Below are 26081 nucleotides of genomic sequence, written 5' to 3' on the forward strand. Positions count from 1 at the left end.
ATACTGCTTGCTAATTAGGATCATCAACTGTACGTCCTCGAGTAAATGACCAGCTTCAAATATTTCTAAACAATCAATGTTCAACAACATTAGTGACCCTTGACCCCTTACATAATTTATCACATATTCACCCTTTAGCCCTACGCATCAGTTGAAGTGTAGTTTTGCATGTCTCCAGCTACACACTCTGTGTCCCAAGGCCTAAAACAATACAAGTTGAGCCACAGTTGATTTATATTACCAGACATTTGCAGGGCTTTAATCCAAAATGAGTGATATTATTCATTAGTATAATTAGATATGGTTCCATCTCCTGCAATGCAAACATTTGGCAGGCCAAGGCTGTTTCGCACAGCAAGTGTCTTGTGTGTCATATTTTTGTATACTTCTTTGTCCATTTCTTGTCTTTCTATAAATTTAACCAAAAGGTGCTCTTAATCATTTATTGACCCAAGTTTAGCTTTTTAAAGTCCCTCGCCCCCTCGAGAGCGAGAAACATGATAAAAAATGAGTGCAGCCGCAGTGAGAGAGAGTGCATCGTCATCATGTTTCACTAAAGGATGGCTTACGTGTGACCCTGCTCACCACCTTCCTGTCTGTCAATACTTACGTGTATGTTTTTGGAGATGAAGCAAGAATCAATGTCACATCACTACCCACACCCTCACATATGTGTAGACATGCAAGCACCTCATTAACACACACACACACACACGACAAATCTCAGGGGTTTACTGAATGCAGAACTGCTTTGTTTGTCACAAAAAAACAACTAAACTATAATATAAATCCATATTTCAGACAGATGCCATGTATTTCAGAGAAATCAATAAAACTATCTATTCACAAAAAACAATTAAATGAACGATGCATTCAGAGACTGCACTGAAATGACGAAAGAGACACAGACACAATTTAATAAAAAGGATTTGTATTGTTTGTATTGTCAAACTGCACTACTGCATAACATACACAATACAAGTCATTTACTGACTGTACAACATGCCATTATGTTTTTTTTAATGATAATAATAATAACAAAAATGATGACTATATATATGTACACAACTCTGTTACAAGTTATATTCATCACTTGTGTCCAGATAAACAGCACTGACAAAAAAACAACTATGGTCATCGTCATCTAGGATCTAAAAACCTTGATTGAAAGAAACACAGTCAAACACATCATCAGAATAAAGTACTGTTCCCACTACGGCCGAGACTCCGTGATAAATGCAATAAATTAAACAAGAGAACGATGGGAAAGTTCAAATGTCACCCTTGAAATGTAGGGGAGTCCTCTTGAGGAGATGTGTGTGTCAGATGCAACTGAGCATGCCAGTCGATTGTATTTCTAATAAAGGAGGACTCGTCATCATCACTCTGTTCTTCCATTCATCCATCCATCCATCCATCCTTCCACCTCGTCTTCAGTACATCCCAGTGGTCTGCAGGAACACTCTGCCCTCTGAAATCCACAAAGAAATCCAGATTAATAAAACACTATGAAAATAAGTTACAATACACTTAGATTCTTTAGGGTAGACCACAGAGACTATAACAGTCGGAGGAAAAATGCTGTATGCTATTCATATGAATATTGGACAAGGTCCTCTACAACCTTGACCAAAGATCATTATTAAGTAAGGCTCAGTTGAAAATGTTTTTGAGCCCCTGATCCCTGTTTTTGGCGATAAAACTTCCTGGCACAAAGGAACCACATCCTGCCCTGCTGTCTGACAGACAATTCCCCTTTAAATGATTTATTACTGGGTGTTAATTATGCAAATGATGTCCAAACAAACTCGTCACGAGGACAATTAAGACAGCCGTTAATTACTGGCCAGTTCTCTTCTTGCTTCACTGACATTCAATTAAAAATTGCCTTTGAACAAGCACGCTGTCTGGTACGGCGGTCCTGGCACGGCGCGGAGCAGAGGTGGGCTGGGACCATGCACTCTTTTGATGAGGCCGGGCTAGAGATCACGGCCATTTCTTTTTCTGTCCGTTTAAGATGTTACATGTGGGATTTTCTCATTAATCTATCCCTGTGAAGACAATAATGTTGGCAAAATAAATATATTAAACGCCTGTCTCCATTAAAATAGTAGCCCCGGTGAACTGCCTCATGCTTCATTTAATTTTGTTCAATTTCTCAGAGGCAGTCTCTGTGTGAAATCTTTGAAAACCCTTCCAGTCGAGCGGTCAGTTAAGCATCAAAAGCAGTGAGTAGGTAGAAATAATGAAATCTGTTGTCCTAGCTCAGTTGAAAGGAGTGAAATCCCCACCAGCAGCTATTTCACTCTTTATTTCACAATTCTCACACTGAAATGGCATTTATTAGAAAACATGACAGACTGCTAACAAACGTGGTGCAGTTCCTTCACAAATGTTATTACACAAACCTTTGCTCCTAAAGAAATTCATTCAGACTTTTCTTTTCTAAGAACTAGACTCAAACGTAAAAGATCAGAGACAGTATCCGCTTCAAAAACTTTTAAGTTGACCATTTAAACTTTATGTTAGGCAGCAGAGCATGGAACACAAATTAAAAGTTATATGAAATTCAAAACTCTATAATAAGGTTGTTTGTCTTCGTCTCCTTTAGGTTGTCATTTGGTGACAGAAGGTTTTAGCAGTGACAGCAGCTTTTTCTACTTCAGTCTTTTCTGTCTAATAATTGCACAACTACAAAATGTCTACTGATCAGAATATGAGGCTGTTTTCGCAGCGACACACTGAGGAAGCAGTATTTGTTATCCAGACACCTGTACCTTGTACTGTCGCCTTGGTGTCCAGCCTGTTGTCATCGTGGTTGCTCCCATCCATGTCCTGGGTCACAGATTCTGTGTGAGGAGGGGCTGCCGATGATTGATGGCCTGTAGTTTGGTCATTAATTAATAAAGACACTTAATTAGAGGCAAATGAACAGTCCAGGCTGTGTTGCACCGAAGGCTTGGTGACATTTAATATGAAAATGAGAATTATGCTATTTTAACTTTAAGCTCAATCCTGAGTCAAGGCAGAAATGGCAAATTTATAACATTTTAAAAGGTTTCTGTGTCTGTACCGGTGTGTGTGTTGGCAGTGTGTAGCAGGCTGAGCTCTGCCTGATCACGGAGTTTGACCTCCTCCTCCAAGGCCTCCTGTAGTCTCCTCTTATTCCTCTTCTCCTTCTTCAGGCGCTTCTGGATCAGAACTGAAAAGAGAAAAACAAGACGAGGAGGTAGCGGAAGGATGTCAGAAACGTTTCCAAACACTTAGCAATAAAATGATTCAGATGCTTCTAATATTTCTATACTTGACTTCACTTGTATCTATTGTTGTAGGAATTTGTTTATTATATTTCTGTGTGGTCTCCCTGCTTCCCAGCCTTCCTGGATCCTTACATCAAGAGATTTGAGGGTCTTTGAAGGTATTGTGAGCTTGCAGTGTTTGTTGTGTTGTGGTTTGAATGAGATATTAATTTCAGAGTAATAGTCAGTCAGTGAAGGCAATATGCTCTGAAAGTACAGTATAGTCTGCATGATATCAATGCAGAGGACGTTTGACAGGTTGAGGCATTTTACTGCTCCCCCATACACTGTCACCTGCAACAGGTCAGCAACATCATGTGACTGGCTGTTGTAGGTTTTACAGTCACTTCCCACCACAAGTTATAAACTTCTCCATCTGGTGTGACCCCATCAAACAAACACTCCTTGATTGGCATTTGCTCTCACTGCCCTGTACACGGCAGCTTTTGTGAACATGCCAAACTTGATTTAGTTTGTAGTACGCTGCCAACCTCAGTCTAATTCACCTCTGCAGACGCTGTGAGGGGTAATATACAGCAGGTGTCCTCAATTCCTCGTCTGATTTTCAAGTTATTGGACATCCTGTCAGCTTAGAAGTGGATTAGACCAACTTGGTTTAGCTGCACGGCAGAATTATCAGTGTTCAGATGTAAAAATCAACACCATGTCAGTGTTTATAAAGGGGAATATGAGGGGAAATTTATTTAACACTTAGATCTTAATACTAGCTCTACAAGGGAGTAAATCAACACTTGCCAGCTAGAATAATTTCCAGGGAAAAATCCAAAGTTAACACTGACAGTTGAGTGTTTACTGTTTCTGCAAAGTCTACCTGAGCATTTTCTCCTGTATGTGATGCTTGATACGGTGCAGCCTACCTCTGTTTTTCTGTTCCATGCTAAGCTGTCTCTCCAAGGTCTCTCTGAGCTCCCTCTCTCGGACCAGCTCCATCTTCAGCTCCGTCCTCTCCAGCTGGTCCTGCTTCTCCTGCGCCCGGGCGTTCTCTATGGCAACCCTCAGCAGACCCTGCTTGGAGACACACAGGCAGACACCAACAGGTTACACACTGAACAAAAGCCAGGAGACGTGTCTGTCTTCTTCTTTTTCGACCTAATCACCTAATCCTAAGTAAACATTTCGTTTTTTCTGGCACTTTATCAAAGGCAGTGCGTTTCTAAACTTTCAAGGTTAAAATAATTCAAAATGAGGTGCAGTTGATATAAAAAATAAGGAGCACGTAGACCACCCCACGGTAAAAGTACAAAGATCACAAAGAATTTGGCTCTTCCTCAGGCAATGTTTTAGCCTCATGTTTTACTCAGGCAGGAAAAAAAGAAATTTGATTTTTAACTCCATGAAAGTCAACACTGATCTTTGAACAACGTGCTTAAATATGAACTGCCATCACATCAGGGTCAGATGAGGTTAAAAACATTTTTTTCCCCAATGAAAAACCCAGGCAGAGAGTGCTTTCATTGTGACTCTTCTATAACAAAGACATGTAAAATCTGAGAAGCAGGTCAGCACACGCCCATCCCAATTACTGCACATCCTAAATGTCTGCCTCGTCTGCTATTTACCATTTCAGGAAATCCCAAAGAGTGGCTCATCTCCCTTCCTATTCATCTCAGAGTATAATAATAATAAAGCCCCGGCAGAGCCTCACCTGGATGTTCGTGAGCAGGGTCTCTATGGAGGACAAGCCTTCCGGGAAGATGAAGGGAGTGTGGTGAAGACCTGCTGAGAGCTTCTGTCCCGCAGGGTAAGATACCCTCTCGCAGCCCTCCCTGCCTGATGGGGGTTTCTGGTAGACTTGTCTATCACAGCTCTCCCTGGTTGTGTGAGTAGCCAAGGAGCTGTTATCTGGAGGGCAAAGAGACATTTTGATGTCTAGTCAATAAGGTCAATATTCTTAAAAAAGGCTTACAGTTTACTCTATTTTACCTTTGCATATTCTATATTTTTCTTATTGTCAACAAAACAAAAGTATTTTCTGGGTAGCCAAAGCTCGATATAGCCAACTCCTCTGTGCTGTAGACCTCCATTGTTGTCCAAAAAACTGTCAAAAACACATCAGTGAGCCACACAGTTGCACTGTGTAACATGTTCCTTCATTACCCAGAACATGGGCACTGTAGTTATTTATAAGTTGTTCATTTTGCTGTTGTAAATACTCAGTCGTGCACCAAATCTGATCGAAAAATAGTCCCCAATAAATGCAGTTTACTCTTGTTTCAGTAACGTCTGCCAAAAACTACAGTGCCCAGCTGTTTTAGAAAAAGCTTGGCCTTTTTCATAAATGAAAGTTTAAATATTCGTGATGTGTTTTTAAAGATTTATGTCTTCAGTAGGAACAGATGGGCTTGGGGATGAACGCCACACACAGGGTAGGGGAGTCAGAAGGTATTGGGAGATGGACTAACGAATTGTTTGTTTTGGTCTTTTCTTGGGTTTTGCTGACAATAAGAAAAATATAGAATACCTCCCAGTATTATCCTTTAAGCAGGGATATACAGTAGGTGGCTTTACTTTCTTTTTGTAATAAAGATACCTTCAAAATAACATTTTGATATGTTTAAATTACAGAGTTCTGAAAAGCGTCTTAAAAGTCACCTGATTCTTTGTGTCTTTCTTGTTCTTTATATTTTGTGGATTGTACATTTTGCATCTTTGTTTTTATACATTGTCTACTCTTTATATTAAATCACATTCATCTGGCAAATGTTTTTATCCAAATCAGCTTGCAATCAGTGCATTCTTCATCAGGAACAAGACATAGGGATTTCTCTTTTTCTTTACTCCCTCCTGTAAAGGACTTTGAAAGTACTGTTTTTTAAGTGCTATGTAAATTTTGTTTACTTACTGTCTTTTCCTGTGCCACTGACTTATGTGTCTCCACTACCACCAACATACCACTTCTGTCTGTTTAATATATTGTTTCCAAGCAGTCAGGTGTTTTGCTTGCTTCAAACCTGAGAACACATCATCATTCCAGCGACAATATGTAACCAAGGTTGAATGCAAATGTCTATAATTTGTCGCTTACTAATACATTTACTTAATTTCTTGTAAACACATCAAGCTCAACACTAAATAGGTGTTTACACTAATTACTGTTCGCGTGTACTCATACACAGAAGTCCTGGTTTGGGGTTTTGAAAATGTGGTTACCCTTTATTAGATGGCACTCTGCCTATTGATAATGCATCACAGCTTGACATCTCCCATAAAAACAGCTAAGAAGCTGCATTATGGATGACCATCTGTTTGTAAACCTGAGAACTGCGTGTTCCCGATTCGTGACAGTGGGGGAGATGAAGATTAGCCATTTTCTGCATTTTTTTTTTCCACATCAGGCAGTTGCTCACTTTATGCGCTTACTGTCATCCGAGCCACTGAGGACGAAGACGTCCTGGGAGTCCGGCGGTTATTGGAGCAGAGACGAGTGTGAACGTGCAATGCGATATCTGGCACTTTTCTCTGTCTGTGACAAATGACAGTGTTTTCTCCACTTAGCTGACCACAGCATCTTCTGCTCCAAATCCACCCACCTCCCCTTCTCCGCCTCGGCCTCACGTCTTGGCAACTGTCACATTCAAGGTGTTTCACAGATGAGAAGCAATACCCCCCCCTTCCTCCTCCTCCTCCTCTTTCTCCCTCTTTCTTGCTAAAAGCATTGCTCTGTAGAGAAAGGTAATTAGCAGGTGCTGGCGAGCTCAGCGGAGGGCATCCAACTACACTCCCGTGGCTCACATACAGACACACACACACACACACACACACACACACACACACACACACACACACACACACATTTGTAGCCGCTGAAGTGCGCAGTCAGCAGCGTGGGCTCCCCAGGCTCCTTGGATGTGACTGATCCTTTATTGAGTTACTGTTTTACGCCTACTTTACCTCACACTCACACACACATTTGGCATAAATACACACACACGTACACACAGCTGCCAGCTCGTTTGATCATTTACCCATCTCCCTAACCAAGGTCACTGTCTGTTTTTCTCTTTTCTCCCAACTTCATCTCTCTTATTCCTCTTCCACCCGTCCCCAGGGCTAATGAACTTCACCACGTGAAGACTGCCAGTCAGCGGAAGAGAACGGGAGGGAGGGAGGGAGGAAGAGAAAGAGAGAGGCAGAGAGAGAATAAAATTCTGCTGATGTTTGGTTAATGGGAGTGAGGTGTCAGGGATGGCCTCTGATCTTTGCTGCATGGATACGTTGTTCAAAGACCACTGAAACAGCACACACAGCCAAAACTGACTCACACACACACACACACACACACACACACACACACTCAGAGATATTCATACATTGGATTGACAGAGTGACAGCGCTGAAGTGCTCTTTGAAACTCTGTTCAATCCATGATAAACCTATCCTGTGATGTTGTAGGTCAAACAAAAAAGCCCACGATCCAGCAAATGTACATGTGTTTCATTTGCATGCAGCAAAATCAATTGGGAATCAATTGCATAAATGAGATGTGTGATGCATGGCATTCACGTTGCTGGTGCCATCACTGCTTTGTCAATATGTTCACAGACACCTGACAGCATCTGAAACCTTACACGGGAGGCCTTTGTGATTTTTAGATTCGATTACTGAATAATGCGATTCAGTATTAGAATACATTTACACAGGCATGCGTGCACACACATACAAACTCTCTGTTTCTCTCCCTGTCTCTCTCTCTCTCTCTCTCGCTGTAGATTTCTGCTGACTGTTTGTCCTTGAGCAGTCCTCATTAAGCTAATGCAAACCTCCCTGACAGAGAGAACCAAACAACTGACGTTGCAGCGCCGTGGCAACGCGGGCCCTAACGACAGGGAGGCGGTCGTTATGCAGATGAGGTCCAGCTGAGAGCGCGGGAGGCCGCCTGGCTCGTTAGGCCGCGGCCCGGCAAATGGTTCGCTAATGTAACACTGCTTCCTGGTCTAATGGAGCCCTGTTTTGCAGAATTATTTGTCTTTGCTCTCCGCGGGAAGCCACGGGATCCACCGACAGCGAGGAGGAGAGAAATAGTGAGACAGTGAATCCTTATCGACCTGTTACTGAGATATTTCTTTCTTGTCAAACTGTTAAAAAGCCTTTTCTCTTTTCAATTAAATAAACCATCACATAGTTGCCACAAGTGTTTCAATCCACAGAGTATAAATTATGACATAGATGGATGGATTGGATGGAAACTGAATGCTTGTTGTACTGTATTGACAGACTTGGTTCAAAGGCAAGTGATTTATCCACGAAATAATCATTACTCATTAATAATCATTGAGTGATTAATGACTGTAACAAGAAATTCTCTGAAAACAGTAAGAACTTGACCTTTGAAGTAAAGTTGTCATTCAATAAATTTGCATAATGTAAGACAATTCAAATTACTTGAAAAAAAGACTAAAACATCTAAATACAAGATAAAAGTTACATCTAAATGTGTGATTTGTTTAAAGAGCAGAGTTCAGATCCAATGCTGACCAAAGCTATACCAACACAACAGTGTGTCTCACCTCTGTCAGTGTGGCCCCTCTTGTTTTCCTTGCTGTAGTCCACCGTAGCCACATCTGTCTCTCTAGCCCCCTGCACCACACCTGGCGAATGTCCCAACACAGTGTGACTTGATGACAGCCCGTTGTCGAGCAAGTCTGGAACGAAAATATCGAAAGTCAAAAATATCATAACTCAGGTATTGTAACAGGTATTGTTGTAGCTAAAGCCTCCTTCATTTGTGCGAGAATACTTTCACGCTAGCTTGCCATGGCCAGGTCACGCAGGGAAGTACGTACGTGTGTTTTCTGCAGTGCGTTCTGTGTGAGACGGTGAACTCGACACACTGCTGCTGTGATTGGATGACATCGGAGCTTCCTCCAATGACGGAGAAGGGGAGGGGCTGTCACGCACTCGCTCCTACCAAACAAGAAAGATTATTATAGCTAGGCTAATGTTAGTTATCTTTTAGCTGAAATTGTTTAGCGGTTATATAGCTACTTTCTCATTTAGTTATGACCAAACTGAAATACCAACGTTACCATCAAAAATGGCTATCTTGCCAGCTAGCTTTAACTTGATATAGCTGTCTCATTGTCTCTGATTTCCATAGAAATTCTACATTTTCATGGCATAATCATTTTTATATAATAAAACAGATGTCAAAAAAGTTTCTGGACCTAATTCAATATGTAGTAGCTGCGTTTTGTCTTTGTAGGGCAGAATAGAGGGATCCACAAATCACCTATAGTCAAAAGAAGCTTGGAAATATAATCTGGTATTCTTTGGTGTGTCCACATGCCTCGTAAACCATATTTGGGACCCAGCCCAGGGTTTGAAAAACAATGGTCTGCATCGTTAAGATTATGACCGCAGATAGCACTTCCTGCGACTGACGAGGACATGGTGTGATGTAACACTTTTTGAGGACACTTACAATATGAAATTTCTGGCTACATATAATCCTTCCAAATCTCCTTTAATTAGTCTTACGAGTGACACCACTGAAATATAGTTTTTAAATCAAAGTGACCAACTTGGCTAAGATGGTCAGTGTTTCTGTCTGTGTGCAGGATACCTCAAGAAAGTATAAATAGATATGGGACTGGCCTTAAGCCAAGGAACAACTGATTACATTCTGGTAGTGATCCAGAACTTGGATATCTCCCAGTAGACAATTACCTGTTTTTAGCCATAATCATTGGATAAAAGAGAGACAGAAACTTAATCCTAAATTCTGCACGTAAATGATCAAAAGATGAATTCATCTTGAAACTTAAGGAATAAGAAATATGTCTTTGGACGTTAAAAGCAAGTTGGAGAGTTCTTTAATTTAGTGACGTTTTTTGTTTTTGCAAATATCCCATTTTGAAACTATCTAATGTAACTAAAACTCTTGAATTTACAGTTCCCGAGTGTCACATGGACAGAAGATTACTGGCTGGTGGTCGGCTCCACCGGGCTGATGGGCCTCTGAGTTCACCTTAATGACGGAGGTGGGAGCCCTGGCAGGGGGTTTGGCGTGGAGATGCGCCACGTTGGCCATGCTGGCCAGCGTGCTTAGTCGGTTCATCTGGCCCATCGCCATGGAAACGGAGGCCGGCGCCAGGCTGGCAGGGATCAGAGGATGTGACATCATCATGAAGGGCAACTGATCCAGAACTGGTGGGGGAGAATAGAACAAAATAGAATAGAATAGAGACGTATTGAAGGAGAGACAGTAGAATACAGTGAGAGTATGATGCTTCTCATTCAGCAAAGGTCAAACCAGCAGCTCTATTTAAAGACCATCAGAACTGCACTATGCATGCACCCAACATGAAACAGGTCTTGTCTCACTCCATCACAACTTAAAGGCCTTCCTCTGCTCAGTCCTGTGGTGTGTACTGAACTGAGAGCCCGCAGCGTCTCTGGTTCTCTGATGACAGGACTGAAACTGGACACCAATATCATTCCTCTGTGATGTCAATATTACCTGGATGACTGCTCAGCTTCTAAACCACGACTCGAAAATATGTGTGTGTGCGTGTCAAGGGTTTAGAGGTGTCGAGTGCGGAAAAAGATGAGTGCAGGAGGAGAGGAGAAGTAAAGGGAGGGAAAGTGGAAGAAGAGATGTCTGAGAAACACTCGTCCTGCTCATTACAACACAAAGATGTAAAGACAGTTATGGCCTCAAGATGTTGTTGTGACATACAAAACACAAATTCAGCCTCTCTGGAATAAAGACAAACTGGCTAACTTCTTTTCTTTCAATGCCCCGGTGTTCTTGAGGATAATCCAATACGTTTTCAGCGGTTCAAACCAAACTCTTATTATCTTGGCCAATCTGTTGTTCGTACTCCTCTCTTTAAGGCAGGCATCCACTATCTTTAAAGAAAATCCTTCCTCTCAACAGCACCCCAGTGGGTTGTTGCAGTCCCTCTATTCATGAAACAAACAATCCTGTTGGGGGGGGGGGGGGGGAGAAAATGACATAAATATTTATCATTTAATAAAAGGAAAAACAAAAACAAAAGAAACACAGGGAGGAAGTGGAACAAAAGAAGCTGATGGCAGTCCTGGTGCTGGGCCAGCAATGCACGCTGGGTAATTATAAACACAAAGGAAAAAATCTTGGACTCTATTCCACACAATTGTCACAAATAATAGAACGAGTGCATGGAAACAAAAAAAGGCTATCCAAAGAGGAGAGATGAAATAGAACAAATAATGGAGGTAAAGGAAAGAAAGAGAAAAAAAAGGAACGAAAAAGAGAAAGAAAGAAAGAAAAAGAAAAGGCAAACTAAGAAATAAAGAGTGAGGCGTTGACTTTATGAGTCGGGCTTGCTGGACATATGTGCAGTGCTTTGTGCATTTGGCAGATTAGTCTCTCACTTGCCCAGAGCAGAAACCAATCCAAACAAAAGATCTGTCTGAATGGAGCTAAATAACCAGATGCTCCGACAATCAACGAGCAGCCAACTCCAAATATTAAGCCTTGGTTAAAAACCAGCGCTCCACTTTTGTCACCCCCGCCCCCCAGCCCCTATAATTTCATTTTCACTCTCATTCTCTCCTTCTTCTCAACTCCGTTTTTTTCCCCCACTCTCTTCACTTTCTCTGCCCTCCCATCACTCTCTCTTATGTTTCATTAAAAAACATCAAAAGTCAAAGTGCCTCTCTTATGTTTATCCAAACAAACCATTACTGTAAACAAACAGTTACTGTAAATTTCCCAGAAGATCTTGTTAAATGCAGAAATGGCTGCTCCCCGCTCTTCCCAAGCCCATAAGGTGTCACACTCAGCATTTGTGAGTGTGTGCATGTGTGTAATCTGAGATTGCCTTTGTAGTGGTTAAAGCTCTGGTAGGGGCCCATCCTTCCCATAAGGCCGTGGGTGGCGGTATGGAAAAAACACATTGTGCTTATGTGTGTATGTATGCCTGTGCTGTTTGTGTGTGTGTGTGTTTCCACTTGACTCTATCATTAACAGTGATTAAGCTTTACAGGTTTATAATGGCTGGTGGTAACCATGCCACCTAACTGTGCACAGATGCTCGCAGTCGTAACTGAGTGTATACAATGGTAAACAATGCTTAAGACTGGGAGTGTTTACAGACACGGGTACACACACACACACACACACACAAAAACAGTAAAAGCCAAAAAAGTGGGCTTAAACATATGGTGATTTTACTTTTGTCTCCTTCCTGAAAAACAAGGACAAATGCTTCTTTTTTTCATTTCTGTCCTAAAGCCTTAGCAGTATGTGCTGAACAAGTGTGTGTGTATGTGTCCCAGGTTGATAGCGTATTCCACACAGGCCTCCATAAGCCCTGTCATCTGTCTAAACACACTGATGTCGCTTTAACCTGTCGATAACAGTGGGGGCGGTGCGTCCGATTTGTTTGTGTGTGTGTATTTGTGTTTGCGTGAAAGCGCGCGTGTGTGCGTGTGTCCGTTCCACCATCGATTGTCCAGCATTTGTCGTTTGCATTCAGGATAGTGAATTAGAGAGAAGACTATTGATTTGGCTTCAGCCTCTCATCTTATTCATCTCTCTATCATCCCGGCGGTGCGCTTGCTCTCGTCCGCTGGTGCTCCACTTTTGCTGGCTGCTCTCCTTTACTGCAAAGCCAGGGATCGGTTGCAGTAAAGGGAGCCGTTTTTAACAACATGTGACTAAAAAAATCATACCTGCACAAGTAATGAGTAGCCAAAGGGACTCAATTCCAAAACGAGGTGATTCTGTGCTTTCCAGGGACAAAGTGTCTTAACTGTAAACGAGAACACACTGCTTCCTTACTTAGCTCTGTGAAGCAAAGGCTTTCTTCCAGTAAATCCTGAGCTAATGTTACTCAGTATGACAGACCAAAGCCATGTTGAGCATGAGTAACAGAGCTGGTTTGGGCCAACGCTCTCTTGATGTGATGACTAATGTGTACTAATGATTTGCCGGCAACATGATTTGAGGCTGCAGAGCGGATGACCAACTGTGTTTTTCAGTTTTCAGATACGTTTCCTGAATTGAATCCCACAAGAAAAAGTAAATATTCACCCTTACGGGTATTTATCACGACCTGAAAAGAACTGTGAAAAAAAATACAAAAATGGTGAGGAAAAAATATGTACAAACAAAAAATCAGCTCCTTATGTTTTGATGGTTTGGATTACCTGGCCCAGATGTCTATTTCTAATGTCTCAGTGCTGCTACAGTTTGTTTTTCATTCACCGTCTCTCAGAGGAAATGTACAGGCAGCAGAGGTGATGTCACATCCTGGTTTCAACCGCACATAAACACAGCTGCTCAAGTTGCATTGACTTGGCATCACAGATGTGTACAGACAACAACAGTCCGACGTGTTCCACAGCCGTAATTAAACATGTGGATGTGGATGTGGAGTGTGGATGGACAAACGGATGAGACTCACCCAGTCCGGGGTTGTGGTCACCGTTCTCTCCGTTTGGCCCGCCATGTTGTTGGTTGCTGTGGTAACTGGCCATCGCCTCTAGCTTGATCTTCTTGGCCAGGGCAGACAGATCTGAGAGAGAGAGAGAGAGAGAGAGAGAGAGAGAGAGAGAGAGAGAGAGAGACAGAGAGAGAGAGAAAAGAAGGAAAGAAAGAAAGAGAAGGAATCAATAAGAGCCAGATCAATGGCCCCGGTGGAGGATTAGAGCAGTGGGTAGGCAGGAGGTTGTCATGGGAAGACAGAGGCCAGCCATTCATTCTGACTGCACCGCTGCACTGGCCGTTTAGTCTGCCAGGGAATCAGCAGTGATAGGAACAAGCCAAGACATTCATCTCTCCCACACAGGGACATCACATCCCACAGCACAGCACACAGGACGACACTCAGCGGTGGCAGCAGCTCCACCTTTTAGTCATAAAGTACTTCTTTATCAGTATAAATTAGAAGCATTAGAAAAAAAGTGAAGATACTTTTTAATAGGGGTTGTGCACTTTGGGATAATAAGAAATGGAGAGTGACAAAATGTGGCAGGAGGGCTGAGCCATATTTTAATTTGTGTCTTGAACCTCAGAAGGTAGTTTGACCCACAGAGCACCCTTTAAAACTCGATCTTGTGCCACAGAAAATCAAATATCTCTTGCACTAATACAGACAAACACAGCGAATTATTAAAGTTGGACAAACCACGCAACTGTGCAAACACCACCGAGGAAATGCAAACAAGCCATAAGTCTTAATTTCCTGATCTTGGATACATCTAAACATCTGCAACAAACTCAACTGCTGAGAACTGAGTGTTTTTTTTTCTTACACAACGGTTGTCTGAGGTGAACAGTCGGTCCAAGACGTAGACAACCACAACAAATTGCTCCTTTTCTTCCCATCTTCTCTTCTTCTCTTTCCTGCTCTCCACCCATCCCCTCTCCTTACTTTACCTTTTCAAATGTCAGCATCACAGCAGGACATAAGCCACCGTGTTGAGTGTGTGTGTGTGTGAGTGCAAGAGGGCGAGAAAAAGAGACTAAGGAGGATCACATCAAAGATTCTCCCTGCCTTTTACGCTCAAATGTCCTCCCTCTCTCTGTCTCTTTCTCCCCTCTCATGTGGCCAGTTCTAATCAGTAGCGCTGACATTGCCGCCGTGCCCTCTCCTTTGGTGGAAAAAGACTCTTTTCCCACTGAGAAAGATGCTCTTGAACACTCACACGTACACAATACACACATATATACACACACACACACACACACACACACACACTCAAGCACCTTTGAACAGTGAGAGGAAGCGGAGCTAACAGAAAATGGCTTCTTTTGAGGCGGGGAATGAAAAGATCAGGTTGCAGTGAAGAGCACAAAGCCAAGGGCAACTTTGAGAGCGGCGAGGTGCCAACAATTACTTTTCTCCCTTTCTCTGTGCTACACACACACACATGCACAGGCACACAAACACACCACAATAGGGACTCAAACACACAACTGTTTGTGACAAGAACAAGCAGCTCTATGGCCTTTAGCAAGCAGTTGACTAAGACTGTCCTCACAAAGTCAAAGCATAAAACAATAAATATATTAAGACATATTATGATATTATGGCAGTACAAATAACAGATTATTATTATTATAATTATCCTAAAACTTCATTTCATACTTTATACATTCCTGCTTGTGTTTTGAAATTATAAAAGTGTATTTCAAAGTGGTTTCAAAGGCCTAAAGATTTTGAATCTTACTCAACTTAACAGAGGACTTATAACTCAATAAAAAGACCAACTTGCAAGTTATGAGTTGTTTCCCGAGTGTCAGCAGTGTGTATGCTAATTTTATTAATCAACACACAGGTCGCCTCCCAGCACCCCGCCTCCTCGTACTATTGATGATGGGTAAAATGTGTCATTATGGGGGTCTGCAGGAAAAGTATAAAACTGCCCCATCTTCTATCTATTCTGCATAAGCAACTTGTTCTTTCTTTAAACTGATGGAGTTGCCAGGTTTTCACTTTCCGACAGCTGAAAAGATAACTCTGAGGGCTGAAGCAACAATGTGACACTAATTCACTCTTTAAAACAGCTCATGGAGCCAAAAGAGGGATTTCTGCTGTGACTTACTCACAGCTCTGAAGAATTACAAACATTGACCTTTTGAAAAACGTAGAGGATTTAGAGTGTCAAAGAGACTTTCCCCCTTTTAATGAATCTTGATGATACAGAATACACTCGCAGGTGAAACTTTACTGAAATATTTGAAAATAGCACTGTGTATGTCATTAGGCTACACTTACATGAAAGTAATTTCAGCATTACAATAAGTAGTAATAGTGGCAGTAGTTCTAGTGCAGCAATATCAAAAGCATAAATGCGTAATTGCTATAAAGACAATTTAGTGACTGAAATCTTTTACAACATTATCACATTTTGTCAAAATAAAATGTATATCAAAAGGAGTAAAATATATATTTTTTGTTGTGCTTATCATTTTATTCTTTAATTTATTCTGATCAATTTATTTTTATATTTTTAACCTTTGCATTGAAATACTGCACATAACATTACATCATTTCCAAACATGGAACGTTTCTGTTAATGTGTCTACTTTAATGTGTCTACTTTATCATGTCCTTGTTGTCCTCATCCCAACTTTATGTCCCTAATGTGTGATTGATCATCATTATTGATGAGGGTTTTTTTTTTATGAATATGAAAACTGAGGGCACAAGTTACTGAACTTTATGAACTACTGAATTTTTGGGATTATTGTTGAGCAAAACCAAAATCACAGAGAAAATAAAAAAAAAAATACTGGAAGTAGAAAATTAAGACCAAGAATCTAGCTTTGCCCATCAAACAAGACAATGTGTTTATTTAATGAAAATTAAATAAACACAGAATAAAAAAAGAAAACACAAAGAAAAGATTAAAGTACAACAAAATAAAAAAATAAAAACTTATTTTGTTATTTTTCCACTTCATTTTGAAAAGTGCAAATTTTGGAACTTGAATATAATAGCAGACTAGTCAAATTAAGATGCACAGCGGACATCATAATTATATGGTGTCAGAAATGATTCCTCCAAACAGTGGTGGTTTAGCATGTCTGTGCGCCTGTGTGATATTGTTTCTACAGTATACACATGTGCACATGTGCACAAATGTACTGTATGTGCATGATCAGGCCTGGGTGGTCACCTGCAGGAGGCATGATCCCAGCGTGCATCAGACCACTGTGGGACAGCATGTGGTGAGTCCCGCCCTCTGTCACACTCTGCAGCCTCTTGGGCGGTCGTCCAGGCCTCGAACTGCAGGCAGAAAACACAAGCTAACATTAGTCATTAGGCAGTTTAATACTTTACTCCCTCAGTCAGTTTTTCATGCTGAGACAGAGATGGGTGGCCTGGTTAGAGAAAACTGTCCTTCAGTCTGTAAACCTCTGATCCTGCTGAAGTGTCAACAAGCAAAACACTGAAACCTGACCGGTTCCAGGAAGGCTGCTGTACAGCAAATCTGACCTCCCTGTGGATACGAGCAAGCAAAAAAGGAGTTTCCCTATGGCATCAATAAAGCACCTCATTACTGTTCAGCTTACTCATTCATTTGTTTGCTTATTAAATGTGTTTGCTCGCCTCCTTCCCTTTCCATCCTTTCCTCATTTGGTCATTCATTCCCCTTTTTTCCTGCCATGTCAGAAATTTCCTCAATAAAGGCTGCGACTACAAGCAGATTCACATGGTTTGATTGAGCCGGGCATGCTCAATCAATCCTGGAGGAAGTATGTGAAAAGCTGTCAGACATCACTTTGGCTCTGACTAAACGGTGTGAATGTCCTGACAGGGGAAATGACACGGGCCACATCAGGCTTAATGACAACCAGCGCAGCTCATCTCCTTTTATACCAGCCTGACATTGGATAACATGAGTCTGTGGGCAGGCATGCATATGTGTGTGTGAAGTGTGTGTGTGTGTGTGTGTGTGTGTGTGTGTGTGTGTGTGTGTGTGTGTGTGATGTTAAAAGACAAAGTGAGTGAAAGAGGGAAAAAGAGAGGGGAAAGAGGAGACGAAGAAGGCGTGACAGAGAGCAAAAGAAACAGACAGAACAATAGAGATGAAAAGGGAGATAGGGAACGTGAGAGGAAAAGACGAGGGGAAACATATAGAAGGTGAGTCCGAGAGAGTGAGAAAAGGTGGGAAAGAGTAAAAAAAAGAGGGAGAGATAGCAGCAGCAGCAGCAGCTTCCTAGCGTGGGGTGTCTTTGAGCAGATTTTAATTAGAATCTAATCCAGCCGTCATTAAGGCCCCATAAACGAAGCTGTCAGTCAGGAGATTAATGGCGCCTCATTTGCATATTGCATATAATTCATCAATTACCCAGCAGAAAGGACCAATCCCCTGTTGACACACCCACTGGCTGAGAAAGGGGGGGAAGATGGAGAGAGACAAAAAGACAGAGAGAAAGATTGTATAGTCACTAACTGTGGGAGAAAAACAGGTACCTAGTGTATGTGTGTGTGTGTGTGTGTGTGTGTGTGTGTGTGTGTGTGTGTGTGTGTGTGTGTGTGTGGTCGTGTCTGGCATGTGTGTGTGTATTATGAAGTGTTCAAAGGTTAATTTGATGAGCCGATGAGCTCCACAGTTCCTGCCCTCGGTTTTAATGAGTTGTTATTATTGTCTCTTATTATGGGCCCAGACCGACTGGGATGTGACAGCTGACATCAGATATCACACACACACACTCGCACACTCTCACACACACATACTCGCAGGCACGTAGACAGCGAGAGACACACATAGACACATCGGCACGTAGACAGCGAGAGATAGGTAGATGTACACATATTCACACACACAACATGACAGACAGACAGACAGACAGACGGCAGGAATGTGCAAGAGGGATGAAGTTGTGAGTGTGTGTTGGGTTTTTTGGGGGGAGGTGGGGGTACATTCACATCACACACAATATTTTTTTGCACAGCGCATATAGAGCAGCATACTGTGCTTAACAAAAGCAGGAAATGTATTTTTAGGTCTCAAGTTTGAAGGTAAAGCAACACAGTTCCACTGCAAATGATGTTGAAACACCTCAAATGAACACACACACACACACACACACACACACACACACAATGCAGAAGCAAACACTAGTGGGGGGAAATAAAATACACATGGACCAAAGACTGTGGTTGGTTTTAACTGCAGCCGCTTCCCTTTCCCTTGCTACTGTTTATTTGCACACACTAATTAATGGCCTGTGTATGTGTGTGTGTGTTGGTGTGTGTGTGTGTGTGTGTGTGTATGTGTGAGCCTTTGTATATGTTGCATTTTAGGAGGCATAAAGAACTGGAACCTAATTTTGTGTTTAGTCTGCAAGTGCGTTGATACATCAAAGTGACCCGTAGAGGGAGGTCTATGTGTGTGTTGTGCATGCGAGTGTGTGTTTTGCGAGTGTGTGTGTGTGTGTGTGAGGTTGGAGAGCACCGGTTCCCTGAGGTAGGATTAATGAAAAAGCCTTTCATGGAAAAGTCATCAAGCTGAGGGGATGGAATGAGAGAGAGGAGGGGGAAGAGAGAAAACAGTGCATTGTGTGTGTGTGTGTGTGTGTGTAAGGTGTGTGTAGAGGAGGGGGTGTATGGCTTATGACCTCTTTGTCTCAAACTTTAATTAAAATCTCACCCAGACGTCCTCCCTCATGCCAACGCTCTGGCCACACACACACACAAACACACATTTCTATTTTTTTTTTTAGAAAGAGGGTACTCTGTACATTGAGTTCTGCCCTCCAAAGCTTAGCGTGTGTGTTACCTGAAACATGAAACACCAAACATGGCAGCTGGAGCTTAGCACAGGTGGAACAGAAACAAAACATAACAAAGATGACAGATCTCTCTCTTCCTCGCTATAACACACACACACACACACACACACACACACACACACACACACACACACACACACAGAGGGGAAAGAGAAAAGTAATGAAAGAAGAGGAAGTGTTACAGTCAAAACAGTGGAACAGCTACTGGCTTGGAGGGAGTGAGGTGCTGATAGGTAGCAGCTGTGTGTGTGTGTTTATATGTGAGTGTGTGTAGGAGAGGGGAACTAGCTCAAACAAGATTTTGTTTGGAATATATTAGCGGCGGTTTACAGCTCCCATGCTCCCATCCTTTCAATCTGTGTTTATCACACGGGGGTTTGTATTCGCCGTCACGGTCCGGTTTGATAAATCATACCGTCGTCGCTGTACGCAGGAAGACTTATGCTGCCGGTTAGAGAAGGCAGGGAAAGATTGATGTTGCGATCTTCCTCTCAAATCGAGGGCTGAAAAAAGGCTATATGCGCCATTGTTATTAGGAAAGCCTGTGTGATGATGTCATGAAAGAAGCAGGCAACACACACACGGGACGTTTGATCATGGCAAGAATCTGATCTCCTAAACTGATACCGCCTCGCATTCCTCTCCCACATTCCAGGGTCAAGACGATGTCAAGACTGTGTGTGTGTGTGTGTGCGTGTGTGTGTGTGTGTGTACTCCATTAAAACCTGTCATAGTGGAAGACACGGAGGCCCTCTCTATCTCATCGTGCTCTTCTCTATAAAACATCAAAAGAGTGCGGAGGTTAAAGTTGAGCTAATCACCCCAACACACACACACACACATAACCCTCCTCCCCTTCATGCTAACACTGCTGACTTTGACAGTGAGTTATGGCATGGCAGTGGGGCTCGGCTTTGAGGAGCCCACCTTCCCACACACACACAGACACACACACCGGCTTTCCGCTGCCAACTTGGGCGGCCGAGGTTTGCCACAGAGAAACAAAAAAAGCAGGCTTTTGTTGTACTCCGCAGGCCGCTTTGTTTAATTTATCATTCATCGTTTGATTTAACTAACTGTTGCCTAATGTTTACTCTACACCTGCTTCATTTTGACTCTGCTTTTGTAAAAGTCCCTGGTTAGAGCTGCAAAGAAACACATGTGAACTCAGGTCATCTTCTGTCATGTCCACAACAAAGCATTTTCCCTTTTACCTGTGGTGATATCTAGCCATGCCGACTTTGAGATGCAGAGGTTTTTGAGTTTTCTGCTTCCACCTCAATACAGTAGATGTGAAAGGAATTTTGTTTGTGGCCCTCACACCATTAGAAAATGATATTTTCAGCACAACATATCTCTCTAGAACAGTTTTCACAGGCACTATTTCTTCAGAAGTAGGTCTAAAGTACTTCTGAAGACTTCTGAAAATCTGTCTGTATGTAATCTGTTCTCCAGAGAAATATGGACACTGACAAGGCAGTTTGTATGTTATTTTCAAGGCACTGAACACCACAAACAAAATCCCATTCACCTCCATTTTATTGACCTATATAGTATCATATATAGTACATATGATAAAATATACTATATTTTTTAGATTATCTAACCCTTTAAAGTAACACACATCTTGTTCTACTTTTTCAGGCTTTTTTGTGTAAAAGATGTTCACACGTACAAATGCAGAAACCATGTGCTGTTATCAACACATGCTTTGTTAAAAAGTGACAAGAGATCTTCTACCTCGCCATATTACACTACTCTTATGCAACATGTGTGTGTGTGGGGGGGGCATTTGTGTACTCGCACACAAAGTATACATATATATCTAGATATGCACACACACACAGTTTGACCTGAGCGAGCTGTTTGATGTGTGTTCCTAACAGAGAATGAAACTGTTCCTTTGTGAGGGAGAAAGAAAAGGACGGAGGATCAGGTTGCCTCCTACACGCCATGTTCTCTCTGTGGAACTAATGTCATTTAGCAGCAAAGCCAGCAAACACACAGGCGTGACCGTGTGAGTGTGTGTGTGTGTGCGTGTGTGCGTGTGTGTGTGTGTGTGTGTGTGTGTGTGTGTGTGTGTGTGTGTGTGTGTGTGTGTGTGCGTGCGTGTGTGCGCTAGGAGATGACAGAGAGAGAGTGTGTGTTTGTGTGCCACCTATGCATGAATTATAACTAGGCTTTGACTGAGGGTGAAGTCGGCCCTTCTTCATGGTTTGATGAGTCAGTGGTCAGGGTGTGTGTGTGTGTGTGTGTGTGTGTGTGTGTGTGTGTGTGTGTGTGTTTGTGCACAGCAGGAGTAAAAGAGTGAGACAAAGACGAGAAGGAAAGAGGATGATAAACAGAGGACATTTCCGTAACCTCTGCTTCAAAACGTTTTAATCTTAAAAAAGAAGCAATGATTGAACAAACAGCCAAAAGAATAAACAGCAGGAATCCATGTAAAGCGCTCTGTTCGTCGTGTTAAACTATCAGACAGGGCTGTTATTTCTCCCCCAGCCTGTCTGACTGTACTGGACTGGAAAATAATAAGTGATGGCTGTCTTAATCAGTAACAAAACCCTCACTGAGCCCTGACGCTGTCAGAGAGCCGTAACATCAGAGTCTTGGAGATGTTCTTGGAACTTTTAGGTTTAGTCGGCCAGCCTTCCTGCCTTAACGATAAACATCTTGAGTCCCATTTTTTACCTGCTACTGTATGTTGCTCCTTCCACACGAGGGATTACTTAGGAACTTCTAATGCAGGGGGATGATACTAATAGCTACCACAGCACATTTGAAGCCTACAGACAAAGAATCACGGAAGTCGTTTGAAGATTTCAGACGAGTGATGTTTTCAGATCTCATTAACTAAAGGCTGTTTGAGTGTTGTGTGGATAATTAGAGACGGCGGAGGCTGTGTATTTTCAGCGGTTGTAGAACAACATTCCCATTAACACCTGACATATAAGAAATCCCAAAGCAGCCAGAAGATGCATCTGGATTTTGTCTTGGTTGGAGGGCCTCAAATGCTTAAGTGCAGGTGTTAATCCACGCACATGGAGCTGGAAGCTGATTCTCACAATAGTTAGTTTCTTTTTAGAGTGTTTCTGGCTTTGCTCAACAAGTCAACGCTTGTATCAAAAGCTAACACCTGGTATTAAAATCAAAACAGAGCACCTGCATGATTTGACCTACAGTCAGGAAACATAAAGAAATGGAAAAAAAGTTGTTTATACATTGCTAATGTTGGTGTCTGTCTGTACACATTTTGACACATCCTCTATCCGCATTTAATGGCAGGTGTAAATTGGATCATTCATGCTCCAAGGAGCAGGGATTAACTATCAAACAATATAAATTCCCCAAACTAAGGCTAATCCAGACTCCTCTGGATTCAAACCCATGCTGTTATGAGCATGTGGTCTGCACAACAGCAGACTGAGGCACCAGGAAACCACAAATCCCCGCCAATTTAGCCCCTTTATCCCAACATCTCTGTGGTGCATTGGATTGATGACCCATGTAGTTGGTCACCATCGGAGTTCTGCAAAACAGCTAATTTACATAATCGCATCATAAATACCGAGAATTCATTTAATCATCTCCTCTGTTCTGATGCTCAGGGCTAAAGAGTGTTGATATGATAAGACAGCGAGTTATTAAGGAAGGAGAGAGAGGGAGAGGGAGAGAGGGAGGCAGAGAGAAGGAGAGAGAGCAAAGGGATCAGTGAGTGAGTGAGTGAGCTTGTCCTGATTTAAGCTGCCGCTTGGGGCCAAATGAAAATTAATTAATTTCTGTGAAGAATCAATTTCTCAGAATGACAGTGTCAGATTCAATGTGGGCATGTGTGTGTGTCAGAGAAAAAGAGAGAGTGTGTGTGTGTGTGTGTGTGTGTGTGTGCATGTCAGAGAGAGCGAGAGATCATAGCCTATGATAACATGACAAACTTTTTAGAGTGTTTTTCTTTATTGAGATTACTGAAATTCATTATCGCCGACACCATCAACGCCATCATCACCATCACAGCGTTTATCATGCGTTAAAATGGTAATTAGTGACAGGCCTTGCAGCAGTAAATAAAAAAGGAGTTAACTGGACGTCCAGTCAGTCATCATCAACTGGTATACAACATCCAATGCACACAAAAACATTTTCAGAAAAATTAATTTATGGAACATGCCTTTCCCCCATATAGTTTATATAGTTTCTAGTAGACTCTATTAGCCTTTAATTTAGAGGAATCTCATGCAGATATCAGAGTAAAGCTATAGCAGTCCTGAAATATTACGATATCCTAATAAATATAAAACATAACACCACAAGGTCTTTGCAAACTAATCATGAATCATCACTGACAAGTAATTTGCAATATAATTTTGAATTTTCTGAAGTTTTGTCATGACCTGCAGCCTGGTATCAGGTAGACAGCAGCGTATGAAGGTGGTGAGTAAAAGTTCCTAAAACCCTATATGTTGACGAGATCCCTTGTAGGCCTACCTGCTTTCGATGACCCCACCTGCTGCCCTCCCCCTTCCCCCATAATAAGCTGGTTAACCCTACATCAACCGCATTACGACCGGGTCACACTGTCACTCCTCCCTTGTCCTCCCTGTCCCCCCTGTCCCCCACACCCGACTCACCTTGCGTTGGTACAGTCGCTGTAGAGCGTCTCGAAGTCCTGCCTGGAGATGAGTTTGCACCGGTTCACGCCGGGCTGGATGGCCCCAAGCCCCCGCAGCACCCGGACCTGCTCCACGTTGCACACCACCGGGGCAATGTCCAGCCGTTTCAGCTTGGTGTAGACGGTGTGGAGCCCGCCGACCAGGTGCTTGAGAAACACGTCGAAAGCCTGCGGCAGGCAGATGAGCTCCGTGTCTTTCACGGTGAACGAGGCCAGCTTGGCACCTTTCACCTCCACCAGTTTGCACTCGTTGTTCTGCGGCGTGCTCTCCACGGGCGACGGGGTTGCGTACACGGGCTTAGCGCTGCTGGACACCGGAGCTCCTCCGGTCTTTAACGGTGTCCCGTTCGGTAGTAAGAGGTCCGCCCTGAACTGGTGAAGCAGCGCCGGGTGCGCCACCGGAGGAGCCGGGGAAGAAGCGGCGGAGGTGGCCGCAGGTGGCGGAGAGTTGGTGGCCGGAGAGACGGAACTCGGCGCCGGGTGGTGCCCGAGTGGAGCGGCGGGGAGCAGAGCCGGAGCAGCCGGAGTTGCCATGGTAGTCATGTCCAATAATTGGAACAAAAGTAAACTTCAAAGTCAACTATTTAAGAAAGTAACTTCGCCGAACAAACGCAGTTGCTTTGTGAGAGGGAAGTGCGCATTGAGTGTGCCGAGGAGGAGAGGGGGATAAAAAGAAGAGGAGAGAGGAGACACAGAGTCCGTGTGTAGAAAAACAGATCACATAGTTGAGTCAGAATGAGAGGAGGCTTGTCTCCGAGCTGGAGATGCTACTGTCACATTATCATAAAGAGGAGGAGCCTGGCCATATTCTTAGAGAGTGAGAGACACATTCACACAGAGGGAGAGAGAGCAGAGGGCGAGAGCAACGATTAGCCTACATAAACTTTGGATAAGCCTATTTATGAACGCCTAACGAAAAGACACTTAAATATTAATGCTTCTGATGGGATTTAGGGTGTCTGTGGCACTCAATCTGTCTTCTTTATAACAAGTTTAAGTGATGGAACCACTGTAATCTTCCCACATTACCACTTAGGACTAATAGTTGTGTAATTGTATTATCCCTGAAAATGTTATGATGTGATTACTGTAGATATCTGTCTTGAGAGCAAATATTCTCCATGTCTAAATACTAGTTCATATGGATATATAGGGGATCAGAGGGACTTTGTTAAATCTGATTATAGAAGAGTGATTTGGAATAAAATACAAAAACAGAGACTTTCCATGTTTTTCCCAAATATCAAATCATATCAGTGTATACATAATTGCCATAGCAAACTCTGAGGTATGTCAGTGTGTGATCTTTATGTCCAATTTAAATAGGAGTTTAAATTTAAACAAGAGTTTAAATGGGACATAAATTGATATGGATAGGAAAAAGAGGGTTTCTGTCTTTTTTTTATTTTAAACAATTATTATTCTTTTTGAAGGAAAGAATGCAGGCATAGTGAAATATGGGGAAAAGTACCTGCCAAATTACCAGCACATCCATCCTTAATTTAATTTTGTCACTGCAGCTTGATAAGCCAAAAGAAAAAAACATAAATCAGGTGCCTTCTTAGAGGATATTTGACCTCTGTTCATGTAATTTATGTTGCACTTAATTCCTGCCAGGTGCCATTGTTTTGTCATTATGGTAATGTTGTTTGTACTCCTCACCATCATGATCTTAAATCAACAAAATTCTGGATCTGAGTTTGAATCAGAAGGATCCAGAAAGAGTCTAATCAGAGAAATGAGAGACTGTACAAAAGCTCATAAGTGGGGGCCAATAACCAATAACCTTGGCTTGACAAATTGACCCCTTTACCTGTTCCCTGTGCTGCTTCCTCACTCTCTCTCTCTCTCTCTCACACAC

General features: G+C 42.5%; 1 protein-coding gene across 1 annotated transcript; it reads right to left on the reverse strand.

Moving 5' to 3' along the window:
- Nucleotides 1–1433: 1433 nt before the first annotated feature.
- dachc (dachshund c) lies at nt 1434–24754 on the reverse strand. The gene is made up of 11 exons (XM_070916186.1): nt 24180–24754; nt 16935–17044; nt 13715–13825; nt 10288–10466; nt 9104–9224; nt 8828–8962; nt 4966–5162; nt 4178–4325; nt 3074–3202; nt 2778–2882; nt 1434–1471 (listed from the first exon to the last, which is right to left on the reverse strand). Exons 1-11 carry the CDS (start codon nt 24752–24754, stop codon nt 1434–1436), a joined length of 1848 nt encoding a protein of 615 aa, XP_070772287.1.
- Nucleotides 24755–26081: the final 1327 nt, after the last annotated feature.

This window comes from Enoplosus armatus, chromosome 12 (genome assembly GCF_043641665.1).
Source record: "Enoplosus armatus isolate fEnoArm2 chromosome 12, fEnoArm2.hap1, whole genome shotgun sequence".
In the NCBI taxonomy this organism is placed as follows: domain Eukaryota; kingdom Metazoa; phylum Chordata; class Actinopteri; order Centrarchiformes; family Enoplosidae; genus Enoplosus; species Enoplosus armatus.